The sequence below is a fragment of the Hemicordylus capensis genome, chromosome 3, assembly GCF_027244095.1.
Source record: "Hemicordylus capensis ecotype Gifberg chromosome 3, rHemCap1.1.pri, whole genome shotgun sequence".
NCBI classification, from domain to species: Eukaryota; Metazoa; Chordata; class Lepidosauria; order Squamata; family Cordylidae; genus Hemicordylus; species Hemicordylus capensis.
The window spans coordinates 100,429,351-100,442,325 of record NC_069659.1 but is presented as its reverse complement, the minus strand read 5'-3'; the positions used below and the strand labels follow the sequence as shown (position 1 = coordinate 100,442,325).

The 12,975-nt window shown below is 43.3% G+C and overlaps 1 protein-coding gene across 3 annotated transcripts in view; it reads left to right on the top strand.

Annotated features, from left to right (window-relative positions):
* The window catches only part of USP9X (ubiquitin specific peptidase 9 X-linked), a 192,346-nt gene that overhangs the window by 53,423 nt on the left and 125,948 nt on the right, over positions 1–12,975 (top strand). For all 3 annotated transcript variants that reach the window (XM_053310945.1, XM_053310946.1, XM_053310947.1), the window contains exons 5-6: positions 1,680–1,792; positions 3,690–3,908. In XM_053310945.1, the coding sequence (XP_053166920.1) occupies positions 1,680–1,792; positions 3,690–3,908 (332 nt within the window). The remainder of the gene's footprint in view (positions 1–1,679; positions 1,793–3,689; positions 3,909–12,975) is intronic.

Genomic DNA, 12,975 nt, shown 5'->3' with positions numbered 1-12,975 from the left:
TAGTGATTTGACTGATCTTGAAAATTGGTGATAGAAAGCAATTATGAAACGAAAGGATCAATATCTAAGCTCTACTTGATTCTGTTAAAACATGAATTAAAACCATTGACTGGATTAAAACTTTTCTGGGAGATGGACTTGTCAAGAACATTTCATGATGGAGAATGGGAAAAAAAATCTGGATTAGTAAATCTTTAACTGGGCAAAGAGGCACCTTTTACCGTGGTGATTCTCTTTATTTAGCAGGGGGAGAGTAACTGGCCCTATCCACCCACAGCACAGTACTTCCAGTGACTGTTGCTGGTGTGTGTCTTATGTTTCTTTTTAGAATGTGAGCCCTTTGGGGACAGGGAGCCATCTTATTTGTTTGTTATTTCTCTGTGTAAACCACCCTGAGCCATTTTTGGAAGGGAGGTATAGAAATCGAATAATAATAATAATAATAATAATATTTAAATTCAGTCTCCACTCAAAGTAAGGAAAATTATATGAAAATAGTCCATAGATGGTATGATTCTGGTGAGATGATGAAAAAGAAGATGATGATTTATTTAATTTCTATACTGCCCTACCAAAAATGGGTCAGGGCGGTTTACACAGAGAAATAATAAGTAAATACAATGGATCCCTGTCCCCAAAGGGCTTACAGTCTAAAAAAAAACCAACCATAAGATAGACACCAGCAACAGTCACTGGAGGTACTGTGCTGGGGGTGGATAGGGCCAGTTACTCTTCCCCTGCTAAATAGAGAATCACCATGTTACAAGGTGGCTCTTTGCGAAGTTAGCAGGGGTTAGCAGGGATTAGTGCATATTGCAAAAATAAAATAAAATTGCATCTATTAAATGCTGGAACAATTATTGTAAGGAGAAGGGGACTTACAATCATCTATCGTGGACTTGTCTAAGACATAGACATTTCTGGAAACTGGTTTTTATAGAGAAGCTAAAAATCACCAACAAATTGATTTGGTCAGATCTCCTCTTGGCATTGTTAGGTATTTTCCCAGGAGAACTAGAGACACTAAAATCTAAAGATTTACTGTCCTTTATGTAGATAGCAGCTAGATTGATCATAGCAAAAAACTGGAAAGAGGGAGTGTTATCCCTAAAGGAATGTTATAACAAACTTGGATATATTGCAACAGCCAATAAACAGTTTTATTCTTTAAATATCCAAAAAGGTATAATTCTATCTCAATCTTATTATGATTTGGCAGTATCTATTATTTTTGAATTAGATAAACTATGGTAAGGAGGGGACAACTGAATTCATCGAAATTTGGAAAGATGTATTGGTTTAAGAATTACCTTGATGTTGTAGGGTATAATGTGTCTAATGTTTTGTAGTCATACGTTTGGCTTGTTCGTTTTCTTAATGATTTTTATATAAGTATTGTAATGGTGTCTGGTGATTTTTAAATAAATTCATTTTTAAAAAAAAGAAAAAAAGAAATGCACAATCCTGGCACCTGGGATTTGTTGAGCCCTGGGATATATAACACATGGAACCCTGGCATCTCTGCACAATTTAGTTGAGGTATAATGGCTATTTATCATGCATTTAAAAACTGCTTAAAAATAAAATTTGAATTTTTTTTAATGTTGTTGGCCTACTGTGGTCTTGGGAAATGCCTGCACACAGTTTTCACTTCTTTTTTGTTGTTGTTTTAAACGCAGGCCTTGATGTTAAAAGTGAAGCATGTCAGCGATTTTTTCGAGATGGGTTAACAATATCTTTCACAAAAATCCTTACAGATGAGGCAGTGAGTGGCTGGAAATTTGAGATTCATGTAAGTTGTTTATTGTCAGTAATTCTTGGGGAAAGTTGCTTTTTCCTTGTATGACTCTGCTAGTCTAAATTGAATGGTTTGAAATAAAGGAACTCATCTGCAAAATGATTTTTCAAACATTATGTCTATATATAAAAGGCTAAGGACATACGTGGCAAGCCCCACCAAAGCCGTGACCAATGAAAACACAGGGGTGGGGCTTGCCACATAGGCGAGGATGTGGTGCTGACTTCTTCCATGAAGAGGAAGAGAGCAGAGAGGGTGGCAAAAGCTGCCTTTGGAGAGAAAGAGGGTGCACATGTGCAGAGAGCCCCGAAATGGGCCTGAAAAAGGACTGACCTTACCAGGCCTGAACCCTGGCAGGGGGCGGCTTGAGGCGGAGGCGGGGCATGTAGCAAATGTAAAACTGATTTTCAAAAAGGAATCGAGGGGCGATTTGGGAAATTACAGGCCGGTTAACTTAAAATCCATTCCAGGCAAATTGATGGAAAGCATTCTCAAGGATAAAATTGTAAAGCACATAGAAGAACAGGCCCTGCTGGGGAAGAACCAGTATGGCTTCTGCAAAGGTAAATCTTGCTTCACCAACCTTTTGAAGTTCTTTGAGAGTGTCAACAAGTGTGTGGATCAAGGTGATCCAGTTGGCATAGTATACCTGGACTTCCAAAAAGCTTTCAACAAAGTTCTTCATTAAAGACTAGTGAAGAAACTTAGCAGTCATGGGATAAGGGAACAAGTACATGTGTGGATTGCTAACTGGTTGAAGGACAGGAAACAGAGGGTAGGAATAAATGGAGAGTTTTCACAATGGAGGGAAGTAAGAAGAGGGGTCTCCAAACTGGGTGAATGGGTGACAAAATAGCAAATGTGGTTCATTGTTGGCAAGTGTAAAGTGATGCACATTGGGATGAAAAACCCCAAATTCAAGTATACACTGATGAGATCTGAGCTGTCAGTAACTGACCAGGAGAGGGATCTTGGGGTCATGGTGGATGGCTCATTGAAAATGTTGACTCAGTGTGTGGCAGTTGTGAAAAAGGCCAATTCCATGCTAGGGATCATTAAGAAGGGGATTGAAAATAAAATGGCTAATATTATAATGCCCTTATACAAAACTATGGTGCGGCTACACTTGGCGTACAGCATACAATTCTGGTCACCACATCTAAGGAAGGACATTGTAGAACTGGAAAAAGTGCAGTAGAGGGCAACCAAGTTGATCAGGGGCCTAGAGCACATGAGGCAAGGCTACAACACCTTGGGCTATTTAGTCTGGAAAAGAGGTGACTATAGGGAGACATAATAGAGGTGTATAGAATTATGAATGGAGTAGAGAAAGTGGATATAGAGATTTTTCTCCCTTTCTCATATAACACTAGAAGCAGGGGTCATCCCATGAAATTGCCAGGAAATCTAGGACCAACAAACGGAAGTACTTTTTCACACAACGCATAATCAACTTGTGGAATTCTCTGCCACAAGATGTGGTGACAGCCAACAACCTGGATGGCTTTAAGAGGGGTTTGGATCACTTCATGGAGGAGATGTCTATCAACGGCTACTAGTCGGAATGCTATAGGCCACCTCCAGCCTCAAAGGCAGGATGCCTCTGAGTACCAGTTGCAGGGGAGTAACAGCAGGAGAGAGGGCATGCCCTCAACTCCTGCCTGTAGGCTCCCAGTGGCACCTGGTGGGCCACTGTGTGAAACAGGATGCTGTACTAGATTGGCCTTGGGCCTGATCCAGCAGGGCTGTTCTTATGTTCTTATGGCATTGGGATGGATTTGCTAGTGTGAGGCAGAAAAAACAATAATGCAGATGCTTTACTATATTATAATTTGTATGTTGGAATTTAATATCAGACATAACTGCTAAACTATTTGTTTTCTATTAATAGAGGTGTATCATCAACAACACTCACCGTCTAGTTGAACTCTGTGTGGCAAAGCTGGCCCAAGATTGGTTTCCTCTTCTTGAACTTCTTGCAATGGCCTTAAATCCTCATTGCAAATTCCATCTTTATAATGGTACACGTCCCTCTGAAACAGTTCCTGCTGGAGTTCAGCTGGCTGAAGATGAACTTTATGCTCGTCCCCCAGACCCACGGTCACCAAAGGTGTGTTGTTCTGAAATTTTGTACCAAACATGCCCGTGGACCATTGGGTCTCCTTCATTTTAAACAGCTCTGGACAGTAGTTCTCTGGGTTTTTGCTTTAGCTCTTCAGTTGTAGAAAAGCTGAAGTGTGTGTGTGTCTGCTCATGTAGCCTTAACAGGCAGAGCTTGTTTCATGCTTGTTACAACCTGCAGTGTGGCTATGTAGGGACACTAAAGACCCTGCAAGAGCATGTTGGCATGCTATGAATTTCTGGTCTTTGTGTGGTTGTCATTGACATTCCTTCATGGAACAATTTCTGTGAGTACTGCTTGAGTGTATATTGAATAGTACTTTTCCAGATAATGAAGTATTTCTGATGGTTATGGGCTTGAACCTATGTCCTAAAGCAGGCATCCCCAAACTGCGGCCCTCCAGATGTTGCTGAACTACAACTCCCAGCATACCCAGCCACAAAAAAATTGTGTCTAGGGATGCTGGGAGTTGTAGTTCAGCAACATCTGGAGGGCCACAGTTTGGGGATGCCTGTCCTAAAGTGTATTGACTATTTTCAAGCAAAATTCAGAGGGCCAGCTTTAAAGTGCTAAGTGACAACTGCTAAATGACAGCCTGGTGATTGTTCATCTGTATGGATTCCTGGAAATCATGGTCAACCTGAATGTGTCTGTTGTCCAACTTGAATTCTGCCCTTGAGAATACAGAGGCAGGGATGTTTGTGGAATTTCTGTGGGTTGGTCCAGAAGTATTATCGCTTGGCCATAACGCATGATTCAACAAAGCAGGAGTTTGCTATTGGATTGTGTGCCCTTTCCATCTAACTATTCTTCCTTAACATAAGGTGCCATGGCCCACATAACAATCAGCTGTTCTTGAGATATAAGAGGAATGCAGATCAGCTCCTTTCCAGCAGATCTCAACTAGTAGCCAAGATCACACAGGAGCAGATGGTCCTTCAGGTGCCTTGTATCCAAGTTGTTTAGGTCTTTAAAGTTTAAAACCAACAGTTTGAATTGGGTGGAGAAACATCTTAGGACCCAGTACAGATCACACAGAAGTGGAATGGCACACTCATGAGACCTTGCTCCCATCTGTAGCCTACTAGTAGTATGCTTCATTAGCTACAGTTTTGAAACATGCTACAAAGGAACCCCATGTAGAGTACATTACAGTAGTCTATACAGGATGTGACCAATGTGTGTGATTGTGGTCAGATCTGTCTTCTCCAGAGAAGGTCATAGCTGGTGCACCAACCAAAGTTGTGTAAAGGGACTCTTGAACATAGATGACACTTAACTGTCTAAAAGTAACACAGGGACCAGGAGCACACCCAAACTGTGGACATGATACTTCTGAGGGATTGCTGCTCTTTTCGGCATAGTTTATATCGCCAGTTCCTGACTTGCTTTGCTGCTGGCTGAGAGCACTTTTCTCTTATCTGGATTAATTTAAGTCTCAGCTTGTTGGCCTACATTCAGGCTGTTGGAGAGCCCAAGTACTGATTCAGGATCTCCAGAATCTATTGGGAAGATGAGAGAGAAATAATCCTCACATTTATGACACCATATTCCAAATATGCAGATGACCCCTCCTAGCAGTTTCATGTAGATGTTAAACCATGGGGTGTGGGAGGGGAAATAAGATGGAACCTTGAGGAACTCAGTAGGCCAGACACCTTGGAGAGTAGTCTCCCACAATACTTTCTGGAACCCATTCTTCAAGTTGGAATAAGCACACACTGTACCCCTTTGCTGCAACCCAGAAAGATGATCCAGAAGGATATAATAGACCCAGGTAATAATTAGCCATGGTTCTGGAAAGAGATTCAATGACCGCCATAATTGTGGGTTCTGCACCTGCGCAGGACTAGGACCCCGACTGTGCCGGGTAGAGTTTGACAGCTCCTTGCAGCACTGAGAATTGCCCCCTGTAAGAGCTGCAGTTCCATTTTAATTGGCAGTTGAGTGCTCTCTTCAGTTGCTTTTTGACCACCTAAGCTCTTGGTACTGCGGTATCTATGGCTCCTTGTACTTGTTCTTTAAGGGTGCGGGGGACGAGGGAGATCAATTAGTTTAGATTATTTTGTGTATGACTCTTAACAGTATTTAACAATGAACTTGACTAGCGGATGACGGATCGGAAAGTGTTAAGTGCAATGGACTAATGCGGACCGCTAGACTACTCTGTAACTCACTGACATCGGCTTGTTTTAAGGTTTAAAAACAAACAAAAAGGACATCCCTAAGACAAATTGACCTTTAACTGAACAAGAAAACTTTAAGAAGTGCTCTTAATTGTAGGGCATCCATCCCATCAATGGATGGCCACTCTTTGTCTACTCTGCCTAGAGAAGGGACACAATACTTCTAAATGTAAAGTTTGTGTTTCCTGTTTTAAACAAACACTGAAATATAGAGCCCTGAGATTATGAGCAGCATTGTTTGATGATGCCCTCAGACCTGGGATGTGAATGCCCCGCTCCCCTGCTTCGTCGCCTTTGGGATTGGCTATGACAATGAGGGCTGCATCTCCTTTGCAGTCGAAACCTTTGATGTCAGAGGCTCCAGTATTGACCACATTGAGTCAGTTCAAGGAGCTGGAGCCTCTAGTTAGAGAGGTGGAACGTCAGAAGCATGACCACAAGAAGAGCAGGGTGGATAAGGAAAGTAGTGCAGAGCCTCTCACTAAGAAGCATAGGGGTAAGAGCGCACACACTCCTGTGCCTACCCCCAACATCGGCTGCTTCAATGCCATCTCTGGGATTGCAGCACATTTTACAAGTAACCCCACTGATGACTCAGCAAGCCCCACTTCTGGATGCAGATTTAGAGCCGGCACTGGTAGCAGCGAAAAGGCAGCAACATCTGACAGTTTCTGCAGTAATGACACAGTGTTTCCAATCTGCAGACAAGGCACAAGGTTGCCAGATGGTTCAATATTAGGCAGCATCCCTTTCTCCCTCAACAACACCAAAGCAGTCACTCTCCACCCCCTGCGATTGGGTGGTTTCACAAGTTTACTCCCCAGTAGCTTTCCATGAGGTGACTTAACAGGCTGATATGGATGCAAGTCTGGACCCTAATGCTGCTCAGACTCTTATTCACACTGCTCTTACTTAATGAGAGCACCCTGTCTGCTTCCACATTCTTTGGCTTTTTGAGACAAGCGTTAGATGAAGACACCTTCGGAGATTAGCTTGTTTCAGTGCCAAATATTCCATGTCCCCAGTGAGATTGTTCAAGCCATCTACCACTTCAGTTTATGCATCCACATCACAACTCCTAACAAAAGGGCTTTTGCCAAGGAAACATGCTGGTTACTCACAGGGCCAAAGATTATTGTCCAGTGGCACATGGGGTGACACCGATTGTCATCAGGCTCCAGAATCCCCTGGTTTAAATTATGAATACCAGGAGTTTAGATTATGGAGGGCAAGGAAGCGTGCTGATGAGTTCATGGTGCCCGCCACAACGCAGTTGATGCCATTGCACATAGTCCATTTAACCACTGCAACACAGACCTCTACTGAGATTAGGCTTTCAGGGCCTGCTGTGATACCCAGACCACAGATGTGGTTTGAGCACCAAAAAGGCCTGTTGTCAATACACAGACCACAGTGCATGGAGGCAGTCTTGGGCTTGGAACCCAGACAGCATGTTGGCAAACTAAAGGCAGCATACATCTACCCATACTATGATGTTCACAAGACCTACTGTAGTTGCTTCTATGGATCCAGAGGATTCATCAGAGGATCTAGCTACAGATTCGGTTAGCACAGATTCAGAGGGAACAGAGCCCCTGATTGATCCCACTCCTGTGGTGCTCTAGTTCCTGCTAATTCACCATCAGAGGAACTCCGTTCATATCATAAACAGGTTGAGGAGATGCTGTCAGTGTTAGGTCTTGATCTGACAAGGAAAAATGCAGAATTACAGGATCCTGTATATGATTTCATAAATGTGTCATCTACTTCTCAGCCCATGTTCCTGCCAATGCTCCCAGTCATCACGAAGGCAGCACAGTCAGCCTGGACTGTACTTCTAACCTCAACACTTACACCAAAGCGTCTAGAAACTCTTGATAGGATCCAGGAAGAAGACAATGAATATTTGATGAAATGTTCAGTGTCTAATTCCCTGGTAATTGATTGTGCTTCGTTGTCAGAATTGGGCTGCAGGCATTCTACACCTGCTGATAAAGAGGGGCGTAAACTAGATGTCTTGGGAAGGAAGACGTATTGAACAGCATGCTTAGTGATTAAAATAGTAAATATACTCATTTATTGTGGGACTCACTTTATCAGGAGCGAGCAAGCTTGACTCGTAAGGCTTTTCAGCAGCGATTTGAGGAGAAGTTTGTGAAAACTACTACTCTGACATGTCAGCAACTTAGTAATTCGAAGCATCTCACCGAGATGGAGTCACGAACGCTTGCAACAGCTGTGACTCTACATAGACATGCCTGGCTATGATCAACAGCCCTTCAGCATGATATAAGAGAAAGAATTGAATACCTGTCATTTGATGGCAAAGGCCTGTTCTGTGAGGACACAGATTCAACAATGGAGAAAGTAAAAAATAAAATAAAAATCAAAGTATACAGCAAAGACTTTTACTACTACTGCAGCTACACCTGCAACAAGCAAATACCATTCTTACAATTGTCTACAGGGGTCTTACCGATCCCCAGACAAGCGTGATTACCGGAGACCCTATCAAAAACATCCAAGAAAGCCATACAACAGCAAATCTAAGAATCAACAAGGTTCTCGCAACATGACAATGGACCAGAACAAACAACATCTTTGATCTGTGCAACCATCCATCAACACCATCCAACAATGCCACTTTAAGCATCAAGCTGGCAAGCCATGCCTTTGCATGGTGCAACATAGCATCGGATCGCTGGATATTGCAGAAAGTACAGACAGGATATGCTTTAGAGTTCACAACAGTGCCACATTTCATGGGCATAAAATATACTCCAGTGATACCAGCATTGTTGGAAGAGGTGAAGACATGGTAGGAAAAGGGGGCAATCTCTCGTCCTTTTGGGAGAGACAAAGCGGAACAGAGGCTTCTATTCTCGATACTTCCAAATTCCCAAGAGAAATGGGGGCGTTCGTCCAATCATGGACTTGTGGGGTTTGAACCTTGTTTATCGATGTGAAAAAATTGTGAATGATAGCGTTGCAGCACATCCTTCCTCTGCTACACAGAGAAGAATGGGTTGCAATGCTGGATCTAAAGGGTGCTTATTTCCACATTGGCATATAGATGAGTCACAGGAAATTCCTACACTTCACAGTGGGTACCAATGTGTACCAATGCAACAATCGGGTTGTCCATGGTGCCACGTGTGTTCAAGCATGTGGCTTTGATAGTGGCACACCTGAGGACGCAAGGTGTGACTGGATGGCTGGCTCCTGGCAGCAAAAATCAGCGATGAGTTATATTTGCAGATCTCTACAGTGCTCCACCTGCTGGAGGAGCTCAGGATCCAGGTAATCTGGAAAAAAAATCACACCTTACTCTGTGAAAAAGATAGAATACATAGGGGCAATGTTGGGTGCAAAAGAACAGAGAGTGTTTCTCCCAAGGGATCATTTTTGAAGCAAAAGGAACTTAGTGATGCAGTTTCATCAAATACCAACTCAGCGGGCACATACTATGCAAAGGCTGTTGGGGCTGATGGCATCATGTACAATGACTGTGAGGTATGCCAAACTGTGAATGAGAAAAATGCAACTCTGATACCTGGCAATGTTCTGCCCCAATATAGACAATGCACTCATTCATTTTACGATGCCAGGGGATGCGCTGGCAAGCTTGACGTGGTGGACTGTGGAGATGAACTTGTAGCAGGGCATACCATTCCGGGTTCCATAGCTACAGCATGGCTAACCACTGATGCATCTCTCCTAGGCTGGGGTGTGTGTGCATTCAGGGGTTTATCAGACTCAGGGATTGTGCACTTTGCAGCAGCAGAGTCTACATATCCATTTCCTTTCCTTGAACTCATGGCTGTATTTTTCGGGCTCAAGTTGTTCAAGCCTCAGCTAAGCCACCATGTTGTTTTGTTACCGCTGGACAACGCAACTGCGGTAGCTTACATAAACAGGCAAGGAAGGACTGTGGCCTGCACATTGTGCCAGTTGAGTCAGCCGATATGGAACTGGTGTATCATGCAGTGGATAGTCATTCAAGCAATACACATAAGGGGAGTAAACAATATCCTGGCAGATGCATTGAGCAGGACTCAGGTGTTGAGACAACACGAGTGGTCCATGAATTGGGAATATCTGTCGCCAATATTCAGGGCTTGTGGTGCACCCGGAATAGACCTATTTGCTACCAGAGAGAACAAGAAATGCCAGCATTACTACTCAAGGGCAAGAATAGGTCTGGGAACGCAAGGGGATGCCTTCCAATATGCCTGGACTCAAGGATATTTCTACATATTTCCGCCTTACCCACTGTCGAGCAGAGTGGTGGCCAAAATACTTCAGGACAGGGCACAAATGCATTCTGGTTACTCTGTAGTGGCCAATGCAACCTTGGTTCCCTCGAGTACTCAAACTGTCAAAGGGGATATATCGCAGGTTACCACAATCCACAGATCTCCTCTCTCAGGAGGGAGGTCAGGTGCTTCATTCAGATCAAGGGACCCTGCATTTAATGGCTTGGGGAATAGACTTTTAACTAAGATTTTGCAAAAGGACAGAAAAGCCTCCACTCGGAGAAACTGTGCTTCTAAATGGAGGTGTTTCAAAGTGTATGCAAGCTTGCATAGTTTCAAAACACATTCTGCATCGATAAGACAGGTGCCACTGTACTTGACCAGTTCAAAGCACAATAGGCTGGCATATGTTCCTATTAAAGTCCACTTGGTAGCCTTATCTTCTCGCCACAAGGGATGGGATGGGGAAACAGTCTTCTCGCATCCCGAGTGTAAATGTTTTATGAAAGGAATTAATAACTTGTACCTACCAATATGTAGGCCAGTGGACCAGTGGAGTTTGTCTTGGGTCCTTGCAGCATTGACTGAGAAGCCTTTTGAGCCAATGGCTGTGGCCACATTAAGGAATGTCATGCTAAAAACGGCCTTCCTTATTGCTATTACTATTGCATGAAGGGTGGGCGAGTTAACTGCATCGTAGGTGGTCGAACCATATACTAGGTTCTTACAAGACAAGGTAGTCCTCTGTTTAGACCCGGAGTTCTGCCCAAAAATTGTGTTGGACTTGCACCTAAACCAGGACATTATGCTTCCAGCTTTATTTGGTAAACCAGAGACAGGGCTGGAAAGGGCATTACATGTGCTAGACGTACGCAGGGCATTGCTGTTCTACATTAAGAAGACAGGAATTGCATAAAACAAGACACCTTCTTGTTTCCTATATGTGCAAGGTGAAAGGATGTCCAGTTTCAAGACAATGCATGTCACATTGGTTGGTAGAGCTGATTTACTTGGTGTAGAAACAGCAGAATGTTGAACCCCCAACTATGGCCCGAGCACATTCGACCAGGCAGAGGCGTAGCAAGGTTGGAGTGGGCCCAGAGACAAGATTTTAAAATGGGCCCCTCGCTGATATATATACACACACACACAAATACACTTCACAATATATAGTGCACTCACACTCAGATCCCCATTATGAATACGGTGAATATCTTGTTCACATTGACTCTTAATTCACAAGGGTAGATCCAGTAAGAAATTACAGGGGGTGCAACAAGAATTCCCTCAGATAAAAGATTCCCCCATATAAATATTAGGGATTGGATTTTTTTTCTCTTGCAAATGTACTATGCCAGGGGGTGTCAAACTAAAATTTGGTGGTGGCCAGATTAGATTCTGATGCACCTCTGGTCAGCCACACATAGCCTTGCGCCCACCTCCCACCACCTTTCTTTCTCCTCCTCTCTGCTCTTTCTCTCATTCCTTTTCTCCCCCACCTCCTTAAATTAGCTGAATTCACTACTTTTTACACTAGAATATACTCAGGGAAAGATTGATTTTTGGAGGGCAACTACCAGCCCAACAGTCAGCTTCCTTGACTCTGCAGTTACATACAAATTCCAAGCTGGGGAGGAGCACACGACGCTAGGAGAACCAATAGGGCTGGGAGAAAAGTTAACCCTTTTTTACTGTTTGCTACTGCTGATCTCCCAAAGACTCAATATTAATTCATAGGGGATGCAACACAGGTGGGTGGGGAGTCATGTGACATGTCTCTGAGCGGGCCCTTGGGGCAGTGGGGCCCCGAAACAACTGTCTCCCCTTGCCTAATGGTAGTTACTCCCCTTCGACCAGGCCATATGTGACTTCAGCAGCACATCTGTCTGGCATAAAGTTTAAGGACACTTGTATGGGTGCGACTTGGTCATCGGAGCAGATGTTTGTAAAGCACTATTCTTTAGTTCTTTGCTCTGCTGCAGAGGCAAATTTTGGGAGGAGTGTATTGGAATAAGTATTGCTGTGACTTACTGCATCCTTCACCATTCTGGGTAGCTCACTACACACCAACAATTATGGAGGTCATTGGATCACTTTCCAGATAAACAGGTTGCTCACCTGTAAAACATGATCTGGAAGAAATCCGATGACATGCATAATACCCTCCCAATCTCCCTGCGGCAGTAAGCATACTTTTCAGTGATTATGATGTAACATTTCACAGTTTTAAACTGAAAGATGAATAAAATAAAATAAAGACTTGCCTTGTAAGATGTGATTGGCTGGTAGATTCTGTGCAACTAGTGGTTTCTGTGCATTACTGGCCATAAAGAAACCGAAGAAGAGAGCGCCCAACCACCAGTTAAAATGGAACTTCAGCTCATGCATTGGGCGGTTCTAGGTGCTGCGAGGAGCTGTCAAACTCTACCTGGCTAGTCCTGTGCAGGCACAGAAACCACAATTATGAATGCAATTGGATCTCTTCCAGATCATATGTTACAGGTGAGCAACCTTTTTAGCAGTCACAGGAGCATAAAATCACAGGCAAAAAAATTGTTTCAGTCTTCTTATCTTGATTTTGACATAAAAAGAAATAAACAATCAATTGTAACT